General features: G+C 40.6%; 2 protein-coding genes across 3 annotated transcripts; both read right to left on the bottom strand.

Annotated features, from left to right (window-relative positions):
• Positions 1 to 527: 527 nt before the first annotated feature.
• LOC139648952 (inner centromere protein A) lies at positions 528 to 5359 on the bottom strand. The gene is made up of 3 exons (XM_071525227.1): positions 4909 to 5359; positions 2387 to 2800; positions 528 to 1641 (listed from the first exon to the last, which is right to left on the bottom strand). The coding sequence occupies exons 1-3, from the start codon at positions 5150 to 5152 to the stop codon at positions 1319 to 1321; spliced, it is 981 nt and encodes a 326-aa protein (XP_071381328.1). The 5' UTR covers positions 5153 to 5359; the 3' UTR covers positions 528 to 1318.
• Positions 5360 to 6164: 805 nt separating this feature from the next.
• On the bottom strand, positions 6165 to 14583 carry gfod2 (glucose-fructose oxidoreductase domain containing 2). Of its 2 annotated transcripts, none has more exons than XM_071525190.1 (3): positions 14513 to 14583; positions 11932 to 12305; positions 6165 to 10147 (listed from the first exon to the last, which is right to left on the bottom strand). In XM_071525190.1, exons 2-3 carry the CDS (start codon positions 12182 to 12184, stop codon positions 9240 to 9242), a joined length of 1161 nt encoding a protein of 386 aa, XP_071381291.1. In that variant the 5' UTR covers positions 12185 to 12305; positions 14513 to 14583; the 3' UTR covers positions 6165 to 9239. The 2 variants fall into 2 exon arrangements, with proteins under 2 accessions (XP_071381291.1, XP_071381293.1); XM_071525192.1 differs by lacking the exon at positions 14513 to 14583 and adding an exon at positions 14298 to 14460.
• Between the last annotated feature and the right edge of the window lie 1798 nt (positions 14584 to 16381).

Here is a 16381-nt window from a genome sequence, read left to right as displayed (position 1 = left end):
TGTATAATAGCCTAAAGATTAATGAATTTGAACTGCATATGCCTATTTTATGTTCTCTGTCCTTCATTGACTTATACAGGTTTTGTTTTTGTCTCCCCAGTGCTGTTTTCTTTTGGCCGTTCTCAATGTTGTCTTTTGTTTGTTTTAATATTATTGTTTGTATACTATAATTTTTTCTTATTTTTCATCTTTATTACTTAAGAGAATGTATATATTATGACTGATTCAATTGTTTTTTTTATCTTTTGTTTGTATGATGTTCTGTACTGTGACAATTGAATTGTGAATAATAAAGAGATTCAAAAGAAAAGAAAGACACAAAAAGCCTCAGCCTTTGCTTTGTCTGACTTCATGCTGTAAGGAGATTGCCGTTTATGCTGTATGAACAGATTTTGCACCCTGAGAAAACCAGTCTCCAGTCTTAGTTCTGTAGTTTCTGGTTTTTGGACACTCCAAAAGAAAAGCAAAAAAGAAAAGCGTGGCTGGTTGTTGCTACCTTGCTTATTGGCAAATACACATTCCTCCTACATACATGACCTTTTCTGAACCGCAGGGTCCATTGGTAAATTCGGCATACATGTGATCTACCAAGCAGCACATATTTCAATAATATTTAAACTTTTATAACCGACACCACTGTGTATTTTGGTGGAAGAGCACAAAGGAAGAACAGCTGAATGAGTTAAAAAGTTGCTTTGGGGGATCATCCCAAGCTCTTACAATGCCTGTTGTCCAAAATCTGAAGTATTCCCATGTCTAAAACATTGTATCACAATTACCGATCTATGCAGTACAGCAGCTTGTATTGGCAGCATTCAAATGTGGTAAAAAAAGATGAATCATAAAATTTAAAGAGTATAAAAAGACAGTCTGCTCCTGTACTGAGGACTTCAAACACACAAATAAATAGTTTTCGGTATTCTTTGGTGGGGTGTCATGACACCTATATACCTGTATAGTACAACCAGATAAAACAGAGGTACTGTGACAACTCTACAGAGACAGGAATAATTTATTACCTAGAACAATTACAAAAAAAAAAAAAAAAAAAACATTTTGGGGGATTAGTTAGTTTGCAAATGTGCCCAAAGTTCAACAGTTACCCTGCACTGTGTGTTGCTGCTTGGAGCTGCTTGCTCTCAAACGATATTTCACTAAGAGAGGGATTAATGTTTTCACACCGTCATGTCTTTGAATTAGTTTCCATGCATCTGAACAAAGCTTGATGTCAGTGATGACTGTCCATCAAGAAGTGCCGAGTCCAGTCGGGCCCCAAAATCTCCCTCTAACAGAGTCGTTGGCTCATGTTGTCACAGAGTCAGTTGGCTTGCTGGCCTCCGGACAACAAGTTAAACTCTTCCCATTTTGTCAGCAGCTCTGCCCGTTCTTTCTGCAGTTCCTCCCTCTGTCGGCTCAAGTCTCTGGCCTCCTCCTCCTGCGCTCGCCTCAAACTCTCGATCCTCTCCCGCTCTGCGGCCGCCTCCCTGGCGTTTGCTGCGCGCAGCATCTCCAGCAGCTCCCTCTGGTGCTCCAGCGCCCGCGCCTCCTGCTTCTGGGCGCTCCTCAGAGCCTCGATCAGCTCCCGCTCCCTCTCCAGCACACGCGTTTCTCCTTCAGGCACTCGGCTGACTTTGTGGTTGTCTGTGAGAGAGGGGAGAGGGAAGGGAAGAACCAGATGTATTATCACTTTAAATTCAAGGATGGAACTAGAAAGTGAATATTTGTTACTAACTTCATTCGATATTTAGCTGCATTCTAAGTGTAGCAGATTAATTCACTTGGTTTACATTTGGTGATTATGGCTGCTGAGATACCACATGGCTTTCTTTAAATTAATGAGTACATACAGTGAACTGTTTGATGTTTTGGCTCTTTGTTGATTTCTTTTCTAGTTAGACCGTAATGGAAATTTAGTGAGGTGAAAAATCCAGGATGTTGTTTGTGCCTATCTTGAACCTCTAGAGAAGTCATGATGATACACAGCTAGTTTGACAACTAATACAACTGCTCATTTGATGTGACTTCACTTAAAGTACCATCAAATGAAAGCTGACAATCTGAAGGTCAATTCTTCCCTGGCGTCCAACAGGAAAAGTAATAAGCAAGGAAGCCAAAACGTCAAAAGGTGTGTCACTGTCCAAACACCTGTAGCGCTCACTGAGTTGGCTTTACATCTGCACAGTGCCAATGCCTTGAGTGTAAAACCAAGATTTCAGGCTTGTGATGCTTAATTTCAACTTCCCCACTGTGAAGTATACTGGCCCATGACAAGCAGGTGAGATGCATTTAATTTCCCTGATTATGATTTATTCATGAAGATGCTTTTGAAAAACAGTCAGAATTTTTCACATTCACGATTAAACCACAGCAAACTGAGAAAGCCTACCTGAACATTTCTCTTTCACCACAATTATCTCTGACAGTTTAGCCGTGTCTTTAACTTTAACAGGCGACTGCTGTAATGTGTTGGATGGCTTTGGTTTCTTTATTTCCCCCAGCTCAGTGGCCTCGGGGTGTATCTTGGCCAGGTGCCGGTGCAGGTTGCTGGTGTTGCTGTTGTGCTGTATCTTTTTCATGCAGAGAAGACACAGAGCGCAGTTCTGATTCTCCAGCCGCTCGTAGTGCTTCCAGATCAAGCTGCGTTTGCGCGTTGAGCGGCCGTCACCGCTGGCTTCTTGGTTCCTTTGTTTTACTGCGACTTCTTCCGCGGCTTCGAGGATGCCGCTAATAGCACAAGTGATCTCAGCTCCGTTCACTGTGGTGATGCAGTCGGAGTCTCTGTCCTCCAGCGCCACCTCCACTATTTAAAGAGGAAAACAAGATTATGAGAAGATACTTTATCTCTGTATTCTTCTTACTTTACATGTGACAGGAAATAATGACTGTGAGGTTAAAGTACTGACCGTAAACTTTAATTTAAGGGGAAATACCACTCACAAAAAAATCATTATGTTTATTACCTACCTATTTTCTGTTTTCTGAGGAACAGGTCAAGTCATTTTAAACCTTTGAATCTGTTAAGTGGTTATCTTTCAGAAACTTAGCTGGTGTGAGATAGAGCTGCAACGATTAATCGATTAATCGATTAGTTGTCAACTATTAAATTAATCGCCAACTATTTTGATAATCAATTAATCGATTTGAGTAATTTCTTAAGAAAAATAAGTCAAAATTCTCTGATTCCAGCTTCTTAAATGTGAATATTTTCTGGTTTCTTTACTCCTCTATGACAGTAAACTGAATATCTTTGGGTTGTGGACAAAACAAGACATTTGAGGACGTCATCTTGGGCTTTGGGAAACACTGATCCACATTTTTCACCATTTTCTGACATTTTATAGACCAAACAACTAATCGATTAATCGAGAAAATAATCGACAGATTAATCGACAATGAAAATAATTGTTAGTTGCAGCCTTAGTGTGAGATAACAGGAAAGCAACAGTTAACTAGTCACCTGCCAACCGACCATTAGGAAAAACAAGCTATGTGACATCATTCAGGACTCAGGAGGATAACGATACCCTTGTCCAGTACAACCATATCTGGGTAAGAAACACCATGTTATGTTTCTTGTGGGTGGTATATCCCATTACAGGATACAGGTATTTTCGGCATTATTTTAATTTTTGTATGTACTTTGTCTCCCTGTTTCAGATTGCCAAAAGTAGTCGGGCAGATTAAGATTATATTTCTGTACTTATGTTTTGTATGGAGTCAAAAATGCTTGATGTGCCTTGACTAGTAACATGTTTCGAACCACGTTGGTTTTACTAATAAATATTTGTGTTGCTGTAATCTATTCTTTTCCGATCCTATCTATGGGGCATTATCCTACAGAAGAAAAATCTAGTCACATAAGGAGATACAGTTGCTATGAAGGCATATACCTGATCGATCGCCAATGCTCAAGTCAGACACCCCTATCCTGTCTGTTGCTCTGCACAACTCAGGTCAGTCTCTCTCATCAAAGAGGCCACTGATCACTGACTGGCTGAATATCCTTTGGGCAGTGGACTGTTCTTGAGACACATGGGAAAGGGAAACAGTTGAGAGTTGAGGAAGCAACTCAGCAGTGTGGCTTCCCCTTGAAGTGGATTTAACAATTGTAGGGCTACAACTAACGACTATTTTCATTGTCGATTAATCTGTTGATTATTTTCTCGACTAATCGATTAGTTGTTTGGTCTATAAAATGTCAGAAAATGGTGAAAAATGTCGATCAGTGTTTTCCCAAAGCCCAAGATGACGTCCTCAAATGTCTTGTTTTGTCCACAACCCAAAGATAGTCAGTTTACTGTCATAGAGGAGTAAAGAAACCAGAAAATATTCACATTTAAGAAGCTGGAATCAGAGAATTTTGACTTATTTTGCTTAAAAAATTACTCAAATAGTTGGCAATTAATTTAATAGTTGACAACTAATCGTTGCAGCTCTAAACAACTGAAATCAGTAGGGACCATTGTCTTCACCTGGAGCCATCTGTCCAGCTTATGGACAGAGCAGGTGTTCATAATGTGCTTTGCATTCAGAATCTTATATCACTACTACAGAATAAAGTTTATAAAAACATTGGGTGGGTCCTCAAAATCAGTCTGACATTCAATGTCCAGGAAGCAGCTGCAGAATTAGAATAGAATAGAATCTAGATGACAGTGCAAGTTCAAATGATGCTCGCTGATTTTCTGGATTTGGGAGAGAAAGAACTGCTCATGTTTGTATTGATCTGACAGCCCTGTGAATCACCATGGGGATAACATGTAGGTAGTGTGTCTGTAAGCACTGTCTACTATGTCTACACTTATGTTCACCTGTGCTATCTTTTGCACGTAGCTACCACGACCCAAGTCCCCCAGTAAACTAACTAACTAACTACATATGATTAAAGAGGTGAAAACGAAACAATACCAGAGCAGTACTGGTCCCCGTCCGTGCCGATGTGTCGGTCAACGCTGTCAGTCATTTCACACTCCTGCCTCTCGCTTAGATCCGCGCCGGCGAACTCGACCGGGTGTTTGATGCGCAGATGTCTGAGCATGCCGGTGGTGCGGCCTTTGTGGATCAGACAACCTTCACAGAGCAGACACTGGACCCCATCTTCGTCTATGGCTTTAAAGAAATGCCAGACTACACTTCTCTTCCGAGGCGCCATCTTTAGCTCCGGTGTTGTTGTGTTCGAAACAATCACGTGCCACTCACGCTTACTGACAGTGACGTAAAATGAGTATGTAAAAGATGCACAGTATTTTGACTCGAAAGGTGTCTGGATGTAAAGTACATTGGTAAAAATTTACGAGTTAATGTTCACGGAGGTTTTATATTGTGTTGACCAGCGTCTGACGGACGTGGTTCCTGGGCACACTAATATGTCCCATAATGCACTGCTGCTGCGTAACATCTGTGGTGGGTGTCAGATAAGCAGCATGATGGGGAAAATATGGAAAAGAAAACAATGAGGAAAACACATGATGCATGTAATTAAGATTATTCAGAGTGTTACAGTGGGGATTTAAACGACCAGTGTCAAAAGTCAAGCTGGAAAAAGAGTAGGCTACCACTGATATACACTGAATGTACAAAATATTAGGGACACTTTACACTGATGAGGTGAATCCAGGTAAAAGCGATTACCCCTTATTAGTTTCCCTTATTACAACTATACCACCAGGAGGAGATGGAGGTTAATAGAAGCAGATGAGTTAGAGAAGGATTTTTAAACAACTGAGATGTGGATTGTGCAAAAGGGGCTTCAAAGATATCTCTAATATTTTGTATATTCAGTATTTAGTGATGATGACTCAGCCAAATATGATGTAGCCCTAACAATAATGACTAGGTTGTTAGCTTGCAGTTTAGTCTAGACCATAGGCCTAGGCACAACTGGAAAGCACAGAATTTGTTTAGGTATTTTTGATTGGTTTTAATTGTGTTTATGCCAAAATAGTCAAACGCACCCTCACCTGAAAGGGGGGCGGTGTTACAGGATTATTGCAGAGTTCAGCAGACGTAGATGTAGATCTGCTTACTGAAAGCTAATGAGCAGCAGGTCTGTTTCTTTGTTTTCTGTAGTTCCAATGCATATAGAAACGATCTAACCTTTACTCGACAGGCACAGAATTAATAAACTGTAATTCTTAACCAAAGAGACAAAATGAATAGAGCTGTATTTATTTGTTAAAGAAGCATCTGTCAGGGAAATGAACAGTACAGTTTCCAGAGCTAACGGTTTCCCAACTTAAATGCAACACAAGTTGTGCTCACAAAGCGATATCATCAGTTAAAACAATGCCAATTCTAAACAAGATAAATATTACAGCTTTATCAGAAATTCACAGGCTGAAAATACAAACACTGAACAGAACAAAACAGTGGGAAACTTTACCCACACCATTACATAAAAAATAATAAATACAATTAAGTCTTCCCAAGACAGACAAATGTGATATTCATTTTGCAGTGAGCTGGCTGGTACAAGCATTACACTGCATATTAAATATGTGGCATATTATCAGGTATCAGTGCAAAAAGAAAAAGCTGATAGGAGGAATTTAACTGTCTGATAACTTGGCTGGGATGTGGTTTAGTAGTGGTAAGTTTTATCATTAAACATTCTGCAGACATGTGTGATGTGCATTGTAAAGACACTTAATGTAAACTTGATGCACCACTTTCGTAAAGCACTGTTGGGATAGCGTGAGGTAAGCGTGTAACATTATATGCATTTATCCTTATCTGAACCTGTAAAAGTGCAACAAACCATGAGTCCTAAATAACCCTCTACTAGGGTTTGGCATTTGCATGGGTCTAGGTGGAGGACAGACAGATCTAGTCCTACCAGTACAATCTGCTACTGGTCTTTCATGGACATTTTGCTTCAATATATATCTACCATCCTCTGAGAATGAACTACGGCCTGTGTCTGAGCGTTAGGGGGTGCGAGGGCCAATAATGTTCAGGATATTCAGCAGAACTGTGAGACGCAGTGAGTGACTACAGGTAAACTGTTAAACGCTTCCTATCTTTCAGTATTACTGAGGCCCTCGAGGACGCACACATTTAAACTCTCACATACGTCAAATCCAGTGGTTCTACTCAATCAAAAGGTTAGAAAGTAAGGTTCAAGCACAGCAGGCTGCACCTTGTGTAAGGAGGGGGGAGGGCATGCTGGGAGAAGTCTTCACAGATGGCGGGGGTTTGTTTCAAAAAACCCCAGTCTAGGGATTTTTACATCAGTACATCAGTAATAGCTATTTATGCATAGATTGCATGAAACAAAACCTTGTAAAAAATATATAAACTAAAATGTTTGTTATCACATGTAAACAAACCTTTTACAGTTTTAACACACATTTAAAACTCATTTTGCTGTCAAATACTGTCAGTCCTTGTATCAAAAACTCTTGTCAATCAGTTCAGGAAATAAAATGTTACTAGTTATCTGAGATGTCTTTCTAGGGCAAGTTTTTGTTTTTGTTAATGTAAGAGTTAAGAATTGGGCCTTTAAACGACGATGCCAGAATTTTTTTTTTTTTTTTTTGCTACTCCATTTTTTTCATAGCCTATTTTACACGACCCCTGGTATTTAAGCATTGGCTGATGTCACATATTGTTTTTCTGTCTCCTAGAGTATCAAAGCAGATGCTAATGTCTTCTAATTTGGTTGAGAGAAGATTTTGTTAGAAGCAACTAGATTCACACGATTATTTAACCAGAACGACAAAATAACAATCTACTGGCACCCCTTGCAATTTTATTAAACTGCTTAAACTTACATTCAAAACTAAAATCAAACAAAACTTTAGATATCCACAGCTCCATTATTCTTCTTCTGAATGTTACTGGGGAGAGGAGGAGGTTCTCATTTGAATTCGGCCAGAGTCACCAACTACCAGCAGTGGAAGTACTTTGCTAATCAAATCACTGGCATGCCTTGATATTAATATTCATGTCTGAAGTGAACACTCCCTTTCAAACTAAGGTGCTGCTAGTGTCCGAAATGTAAACTTTAACATAAAAATATTTTGATAAAAAATCTACATGTTCTATACAAGAATAATCATCAAATAATCATCAAAATAACATTTCAGTTGGACTTTAAACTGAAGCTTTTAAACTAAGGAAAATGTCTGAATAAATGGCATGGACAACATTTCTGATAACCAGTAGTTACAATAACAAAACCCAGTGGTTCTCAAATGGTTGGTTTATGACCCCAAAGTGGATCATAGGGCTGTTATAATAAGGTCATGGGCATCTGCCCGTAAAAACTCTAACACTTGTGGTTTAGTAGTGCAAATGTCTAAACCAACTATGATTTTCGGGACCTATATGATTATGAGAATAGTTTACTGGGATCAGTACCATTGACGGTCAGGTGAACTTAACATTCAAAAAGCTGCTAAAAGGGGACAATTCAAGCAGTAAGCTGGAGATTGGCCCTTCTCACGGCTAATCGCATCCTCTTGGCCGATCCCAAGGATGAGGGAATTGGTTGCTTGGTTTGCCCATCTGTGACAATCGATATGGAAACAACTACTTTGTGCATTTAGCTAAAAATACAATAAAATTCAAAAATACATTACAGACAAGCTGCTTCAAGTGGGGAGGAACACTATGGTCAGACATCCATCCTACAGTGTTTTTTTGACTCTGCCATTTCCTCTTGGACAATATTTGACATAGGTGTGGCGCCTCACTGGCAGGTGAGAACTCTGTTTTAGCAGGTACACCCGTTTCACTTCTCCAGTCTTTCAAAAATGTAGTGAGAGGAGCTGGGACCATTTCTACTTTTTCATGCACTCATTTTTAAGAAATTAGAATTAGGGAAAAAATGCTTGTATGCTATGGATGATACACACATCAAGGGGGCAGATAATGGCAGAGGTTGACAAACCAAGTAAACATTTAAAAAAATTAAAGTGTTCTACCCAATGATATGTTGCTAAATGCTATGAATATGAATATATTTTCTGCTGAGAATCAGAATAATGGAGCTGTGATTAACAAAAATTAAAAACCGTTCAACAAAACTGTAAGGGGAACAGCCAACCAGAACATAGCTGGAGTAGCTGAGAAAATTGAGCTACGTTTTCTCAACCAAAATATTCTCTTCAAAATGTGACAAAATGTGAAGATGTGAACATACAGAAATAAGCAACTGAATTAATGGGCAAAACATTCAAACCCAGTTTTGTCAGTTTTAACTGTCAGAGACATGTAGTAGTTGCACTGGTGTTTATTTAGTTCTTGTTTCTTTGCAGAGCCTCACACAGGTTGTGGTTTGGATCTGGTTCCTGAGTCATGATCTCAACACACTCCCATTCTCCGCTACAGCTCGACCGTTTCACTGCCTCTACCACTGTCTGCACATACAGCCCGTCCTCAAACGTTGGCGCCATGGCAACCGGCCCATGTGCCCACAACCTGCGCTCCTCATGTGCCTGAAAAGACTGTCTCAGTGCCGTTACCATGGAGCTAAGCCCCCGGAGGTGAGGCAAGGGCATGTCTCGCACCTCCGGTCCGACCCACCCGCTGTCCCCTAGCAACAGCTCCTCGCCATTACACCCGTTGCGTTGTCCATACAGTTCTGTCCCCCTGGCAACCAGTCTCCCTGTGGATCCAACTATCATCACCTCATGCACAAAAGACCCCGGCATGTTGAAGTTTAGGGTCACGGTGCAGCAGACGCCCCCTGAGCCCGTCCCAGAGCCAGACCCTCCCATCAACATCTGGAAGAAACAGAAATCATCGCTTGTGACGCGGCGGATGCCACGGATCGACCCGTTCTGTTGCACAAAGGTCCGCAGTAAACCGTGCACACGATGGGCTCGTGCTCCAGTTAGATGACTTAAAAGGTCGATGATGGCCGAGCCGACCGTGTGCAGCCCGCCGCCTCCCATCAGCTCCTCGCAGGTCCAGCCGTAAGACTGGTCAAGGAGGCTGGGGCCATAGACTCGGACATCGCACACCTGCACTTCACCCACGTATCCCTCCACCAGCAGCTGGCGCATTGCAACAAAAGCTGGCAGGAAGCGCAGGGTATTACCCACAATGCTGAGCAGCTGGGGGTAGTACCGGGCTGCAGTCACCATCTTGAAAGAATCCACAGCAGTTGCAGCTTTCTCACACACAACATTCTTACCTATTCCTGCAGAGAGAGGGGAAAGGTACTGGGTTATTCCTCTCATTAAAATAAGATGTACTATACTGATGAATATGCTACAGTTTAGAATTTTTCATATTAAATCATACAATCTTGCAAATTTTGAAATTCACACCCACTATTGCTCGCTTGTTTCATTTGGGCTGACTTGTATTACAACAAAAAAACCAACAATTCAACATTTCATTTCATACAGTATGTTACTCTGAATCATCTTTATGTTCTATCTAGGTAAAGGTGGTGAGCATCATTTTCCATTCAAAATGATTCTGCCTTTCTTGTTACCACGTTTTACATACATTTGAATGTGATTTTAAGGTGTAGGGTGGACTTTGTAGATAGTTCACTTATAGATGGTATTTGAGTCCAGTTTCTGGGATTTGTATGGATACGTTTTATATATATATATATATATATATATATATATATATACACACACACACACACACACACACACATATATATATATGGATATATATGGAGCGCCGCTGACTTCAGAGCCCGGTGGAAGCTGGTGCAGTTGGAAAGGACAAGTCTTTTGGTGGGGACACACTCAGGAAGTTGGAACTAAAACAGGAAGCTGAGGTCAACACTCAGGAATTCCACTAGATAAGTTAACCTCATAGACGTAGCCGCCTCTGACATTGCAGCGTGTTGATCATGTTTGTTTCAAAGTATCGCTAACAACTGGGAGATTGTGAGGGGGGGGGGGCTATCACACTATCAAAGTAATTAGGTGTTAGGGAGGGGGTGTGGGAAGAAGTCAGACAGAGCAGGGAATACACCCAGAGTGTCTTGACCAGTGGCTGCACTTTTCAGAATTACTCCTTGGACTGTGATCAACAATACTCAAGGTCAAGAGTAAAACCTGAGAGATTAAAGGGGGTTTAAAGGGGAATGCCATCCATTTACAGTAGTAAAATATTCCTTGCTCTTTCTGTGATCATAGGAAAAACATCTGAATTGGTTCCACAGCTCGAGTTGCGAGGCCTAGCTGGGTCGGGTCACATGAGTATCTTACATACTGTACATCAGATGCTAATTTGTCACGCTCTAAAAGCAAACTGAGAGCTTATTTGAGTGTCTCTGTCCGAATTAGATGGAAAAGGTAAATTAACAGCCAGCCAATTAAATTTTTTGTTGGCTTTTGTGTGTGCCGTGACGCATTAAGCTGGCGGTTCTCTCCGAATGTGCATGAACTACAGTGACGAAAATTCCTTCAAGTCGAGACAGACTGAAACATAACCTTGAAAATCAGATGGAGGTTTAACAGTCGGCTAATGTTGTAATGCCAGTAGTTTATACTAGATTGAGAAACTTTAGTCTGAAAATTATGAGTTACTGGGCTCGCTAAACGAAACCTCAATAACCAGTCGTCAATAACCCCCCCACCCCAATGCTGCCCAACTAAACTGACAACCTGTGGAAAACACTGTAGCGGTGAATAAAACTCATGAAAACACATGAAACTACAGCTCACTGTCCTCTGAATCTCCCCCATCTCCTCCCTCTCGAAAGTGCCACTCTAGATCCGTTGGTTGTAGTAAAAGAAGACCATGGTAGACAGTGACTGTGTTTACATGCATGGAGTAACCAGCTATAGGCTATACTCCAGTTAAGGTCTTATTCAGGTTAAACTGTTTACATGAACCTTTGATACTAATAATACTAAATAAGCCTACTGTTTAACTGATACGGCTCAGTGTTTGGACAGCATTTGACATAGTGCTTTTTAGTGAGAGTGTATGTGTGTGTTTGTGATCTTTTACCCAGTGCTTTGACAGCAATCTGCCGCGTCATCGAGGGTGGGATGTAGATGCAGACTAGGTCGACGTCTTGGTGCAGCAGGACATCGTCCGATCGGCTGGTGTGAAACGGAATGCCGAGCTCCTTCGCCAGACAACAAGCTTCCTCCTCGCTTCGCCCCCAGAGTGCGTGAACCTCAAAACCTTCTGCTTGCAACAACGGCACCAGCACTCGGGATGTGCTCCCTGTGCCGAACACACCGACTCCTGGCAGCATGGCAGTGCCGCTCGCTCTGACCTCACGTCTGAACCATAGCCAGCCTCACCAACATCCCAACAGCCGACGTTTCACCTGTCCCTCGAGGCCTCTTGTTGTCCGGAAATCAAGCAGAGTTTACCTGTAAAAACAAATGAAGTGACCATACTGACACAGGAGAAACATGTCGGGCGGCCCATACTAGTTTCTCTTATCAGCAGTCTGACAGGCTACTTCGATCATGTCGCACCACATACTTAACATGCCATTCCTGAGATGTTCCACGCCCAACACAACTCAACTCAACCATATCTGCCTCCACTGCAAGTGTAATTTCTGTGTATGTATGATCTTGTTCAAGTTAAACCGCCATTCATTTGGTGGCATATACTGTACAAATACTTATTCACAGGACAGAAGAATGCGTCAACGTTTATCTACTGACATAAACAACATTCTTCCTTGACTCCGAGCTGCTAGCCAAGTCAGATAAATATGAAACAGTGTATGAGGAATTCACTCAACTTCCCTCTCCTACTTTTGGTTGAGTGATTTTTTTTTTTTTGACTGCCATGGACCTGCAATTGTTGCTTAGAAATGTCAGTCATTTTCCTAACATGCTTTGCAGTTTAAAAGGGTCTGAGGATTTCTGCTTCCCTGGCTGCTGCCATAAATGTTGCACAGGTGAAAAATACAATGCGTTCATTGCAAGATATTCGGGAGTTGTTTCCACAATTGAGAGGGGAATGCGGTTACAGCATCCACACTTGAATGTGCTGACAATGAATAACATTTGTTGGCATAGCCTATATTGTGGTTCAAGTACTCATTGTAAGCTCCTGCAACTGGAAGTTAAGAAGTCGTAATTACAGTGCACTCAAGTGCTCTTGGAAATAATACAGACTGTATTAAAAGTAGCTTTTGGTTGTTGGTTTGGTTGGGTTTTTTTTTCCAAATGTGACTTTGTATTTGATGTTTTTACTTTATTAACTATAACTGATGCTGTACAACACAATAACTCTCCTCTAATTTTGGCATAGCATGTGGACAAGATGCTATCTCAGTTTAGGGACACACCCCTTAAACATCACAAACAAGCTCAATTATCCTACATTAGGTCGTTGCAGCCACAAATAGTAATAGGACACAGCAAAGAAAAACAGAATCTAAATACGATTATAGACATATGCAAACAACAATTTCAACACTATAACATGTTTAGACATTTATAATTTGAAGGTATCAAACGTATGATACAGTATGGAACACAGCAAAAGAAGGGTGTGCTAGAACACAAATGAACACTTTACTAAACTATCCATGTGTGCTGAGCTTGTAATTACGTATTTCCGACAAAACCATAGGTTCTATTGTCGCTGGGATAATGGTACGTAATGTACTTACGTGGATGCGATGGTAATATCTATATCAGTTGGCAGGAGCTGGCAGATATAACCTACTTAATTTGCTTCTGTGTTGCTCTAACTGTAGAGGCGTTATAAAACGACAGACACCGAAGGACGTGAGTGTGTGTGTGTGTGTGTGTGTGTGTGTGTGTGTGTGTGTGTGTGTGTGTGTGTGTGTGTGTGTGTGTGTATACACCTGCAACAGAGCCTGTGTCTCAGTTTGAGGTTTTAAAGATGAGGTCTCCCTGCAGATTACAGCCCTGGCCTTAGTACAAACCTCAGACATCGTGGCAAAACATACATTTACCAATTACATTTGCATTTACCCCACAGCAGCTAAACCCTCACTCTCAGACGAATGAGAACAAAACTAACGTTACCCGTCTTGTATTGTTGTCGGCCGGTCAGATAACAAAAGCTAAGCCATGCCACCACCTTACGCTGCTGTCGATGTCAGTAAAGGTTAGCTATCATGTTTGTGAGACCACTAAGCTGACGTACAGCATTTACAACTTAGTTAACTAATGTTAACACAGACGTAACTGCACGAATTAGCGTCCATATACATACTTAGCTAGCAAAATTTAGCTGCTACCGGTAGCATGCGGTATTATAGTTTTTGATAGCACGATCATCAGCTAACGCTAGCTGGCCAGACAGTCGCAGCAGCAAACCAAGTCATCGTTCACAAAAACGAACCTATAGACTTAATATCTAACGTTACTTACGCTAAATCGTGTTCTCTTTAACCATGGGCAGGGACACGAGAAGAATCCGTAACGAATATATTTCACGTTAAGGCTTACGGGGGCGACACTAAATCTAGAGAGAGCAGCGTGAAGGAAATTTAGCTTTCCACTAAGTATAAGAGGGACAACAATTAAAACATTCTCAAATCATAGTCTGAGTTTAAACTAACCTAGCCAGAATAGCGTTAGATTACCTATTTCCCCAGCCAACATCAACGACGACGATAGGTGCTCCGCCGGGCGCTGCCCAGTTGCTAGTGGTAACTTCAGTATGATGTGTGAATCAGAGATAGTTGGAGTATGTGGAGAGAGGCCACCACTGGAAAATTACTTGAGGGGGACAGCCTGACGCCATATGGTTGTACGTTAACACAGAAAGGTGTCGGCTAAACACATAAACGCACGTTAAAGGAGCGAGTTCCGTCTGAAACTATATTGCATGCAATAATCATAATAACGCCCGACATGGATTTGAACTTCTGTTTTAGAGGGTTTATCCTCCAGCAAGTGCCTATTTTAACACCCATAGCCCACGATTCTCCCATGAGTCATTGCGCGAATACATGCTATTTAATACGATGCACTCACAATATTACACTAAAGCTAATGCGAGCTAGTCGGGGCTCTTTCCTTTAAGGCTCTTTATTTTAGTGTCAAGCTGCTAGACGAAATAGGAAATAGTAACAACACTTCCTTTCTGATTTTTTCATAATAGTTGTCCTCATCATGATAAACAGTCATTGCATATAACACCAAGTACCAATGTGAAAAAGAAAGCTCATATTTATGGATAAGTGTATTAAATAAAAATGGGTTGTCTATAAGTTAACCCTTTAAAGATTGTATTTATAGCAATAACAATATATGCTAAAAGGACATACACCTAACACTGCCCAAGGCTCAACAAAGAAGACTTATGCATAAAACTGCACTGCAGACAGAAGATTTGAAATGTCAGCAGCATTGAGATCTGCATTTCACCACCTATTATATTTTCTATAGAGGGAAATAAAAGATTCCCCATGTACTGTGGCATAGTCTGCTTTTTATATCTGGAGAATAGCTACTTGATCAGCTTGACTATAGTGTGTCATATTTTGTCCATACATCCGCACATTTGTGTGAAACTGGCTAGCATTTTTAAATACTTTACCATGAAATATGTTGATGGCCCTTAAAAACAAATTGGATCTGACGTGTCAGGATGGTCTGACAAGCCACTTGAGGTGCATTGTGTTTGAAACCCCAGGCATCTGGCGCCTCCAGTGTGTTTCTGCATGAATTATCTATCTATCTATCTATCTATCTATCTAATGAAAGTAAAAAAAACCTTTTGCAAGTAGTTTGCTATCTATTTGTGTTTAAGTCATCAATTTCTTTTCTGTATTTAGCATAAAACATTGACATTTCTGTCTATTCCACAGTTCTAACTTCCAACTTTTTCAATCAGGAACTTCCCTGAAATATTTTGATATACCTTATGTTGTTCTAAATTGGACCCAAATACTAATGTCAATTTCCAAGCTCTTATTTTGAAGGCAAAATCACTAAACCACAAGTCTTATTTCTGCTAGTTTCTGCTAGCTTAGAATGCATGCTGGAGCCTATCCGCATGCATTCCATCCAAGATTTAGCAGAAATATTATTCCATCTTATATATAATATTATTCCTTATCTTTAATAACTCATTGAATTTCTTGATGAATGATCCCCCCCCCCCCCTCATAGTATCCAACTTCCTCAAACAAGATTTGTTTTCCTGGTTAACTGTACATAAACAGAATGTCCTCCTCATAGTGCTTTATAAGGAAACAACAAAAACATCAAAGATAAAAACAAATCATTTTTATTCCAACAGTGGTTGTATAGTATGGCAGAACTGTGTTTGTCTCACATGTATTTAAGTAACAGATTATTAACTGATTATTATCTAAAGACGTTGTGTAGAGATTCAGTTTTCCCTCATGGAAAAGTATAGGCTACTGGAAGTCTAAATTTAGTAATACAGACAAAAAGTGCCAAATTGCAAATGAAACCATCATTCGTGTGCTTTGATTGTATTT

Source organism: Centroberyx affinis, unplaced genomic scaffold, assembly GCF_046629955.1.
Source record: "Centroberyx affinis isolate AG114_WGS23_722 - 3 ecotype Tasmania unplaced genomic scaffold, CSIRO-AGI_Caff_v1 ptg001273l_1, whole genome shotgun sequence".
Classification (NCBI taxonomy): domain Eukaryota; kingdom Metazoa; phylum Chordata; class Actinopteri; order Beryciformes; family Berycidae; genus Centroberyx; species Centroberyx affinis.
This window is presented reverse-complemented; position numbering and strand designations above follow the sequence as displayed.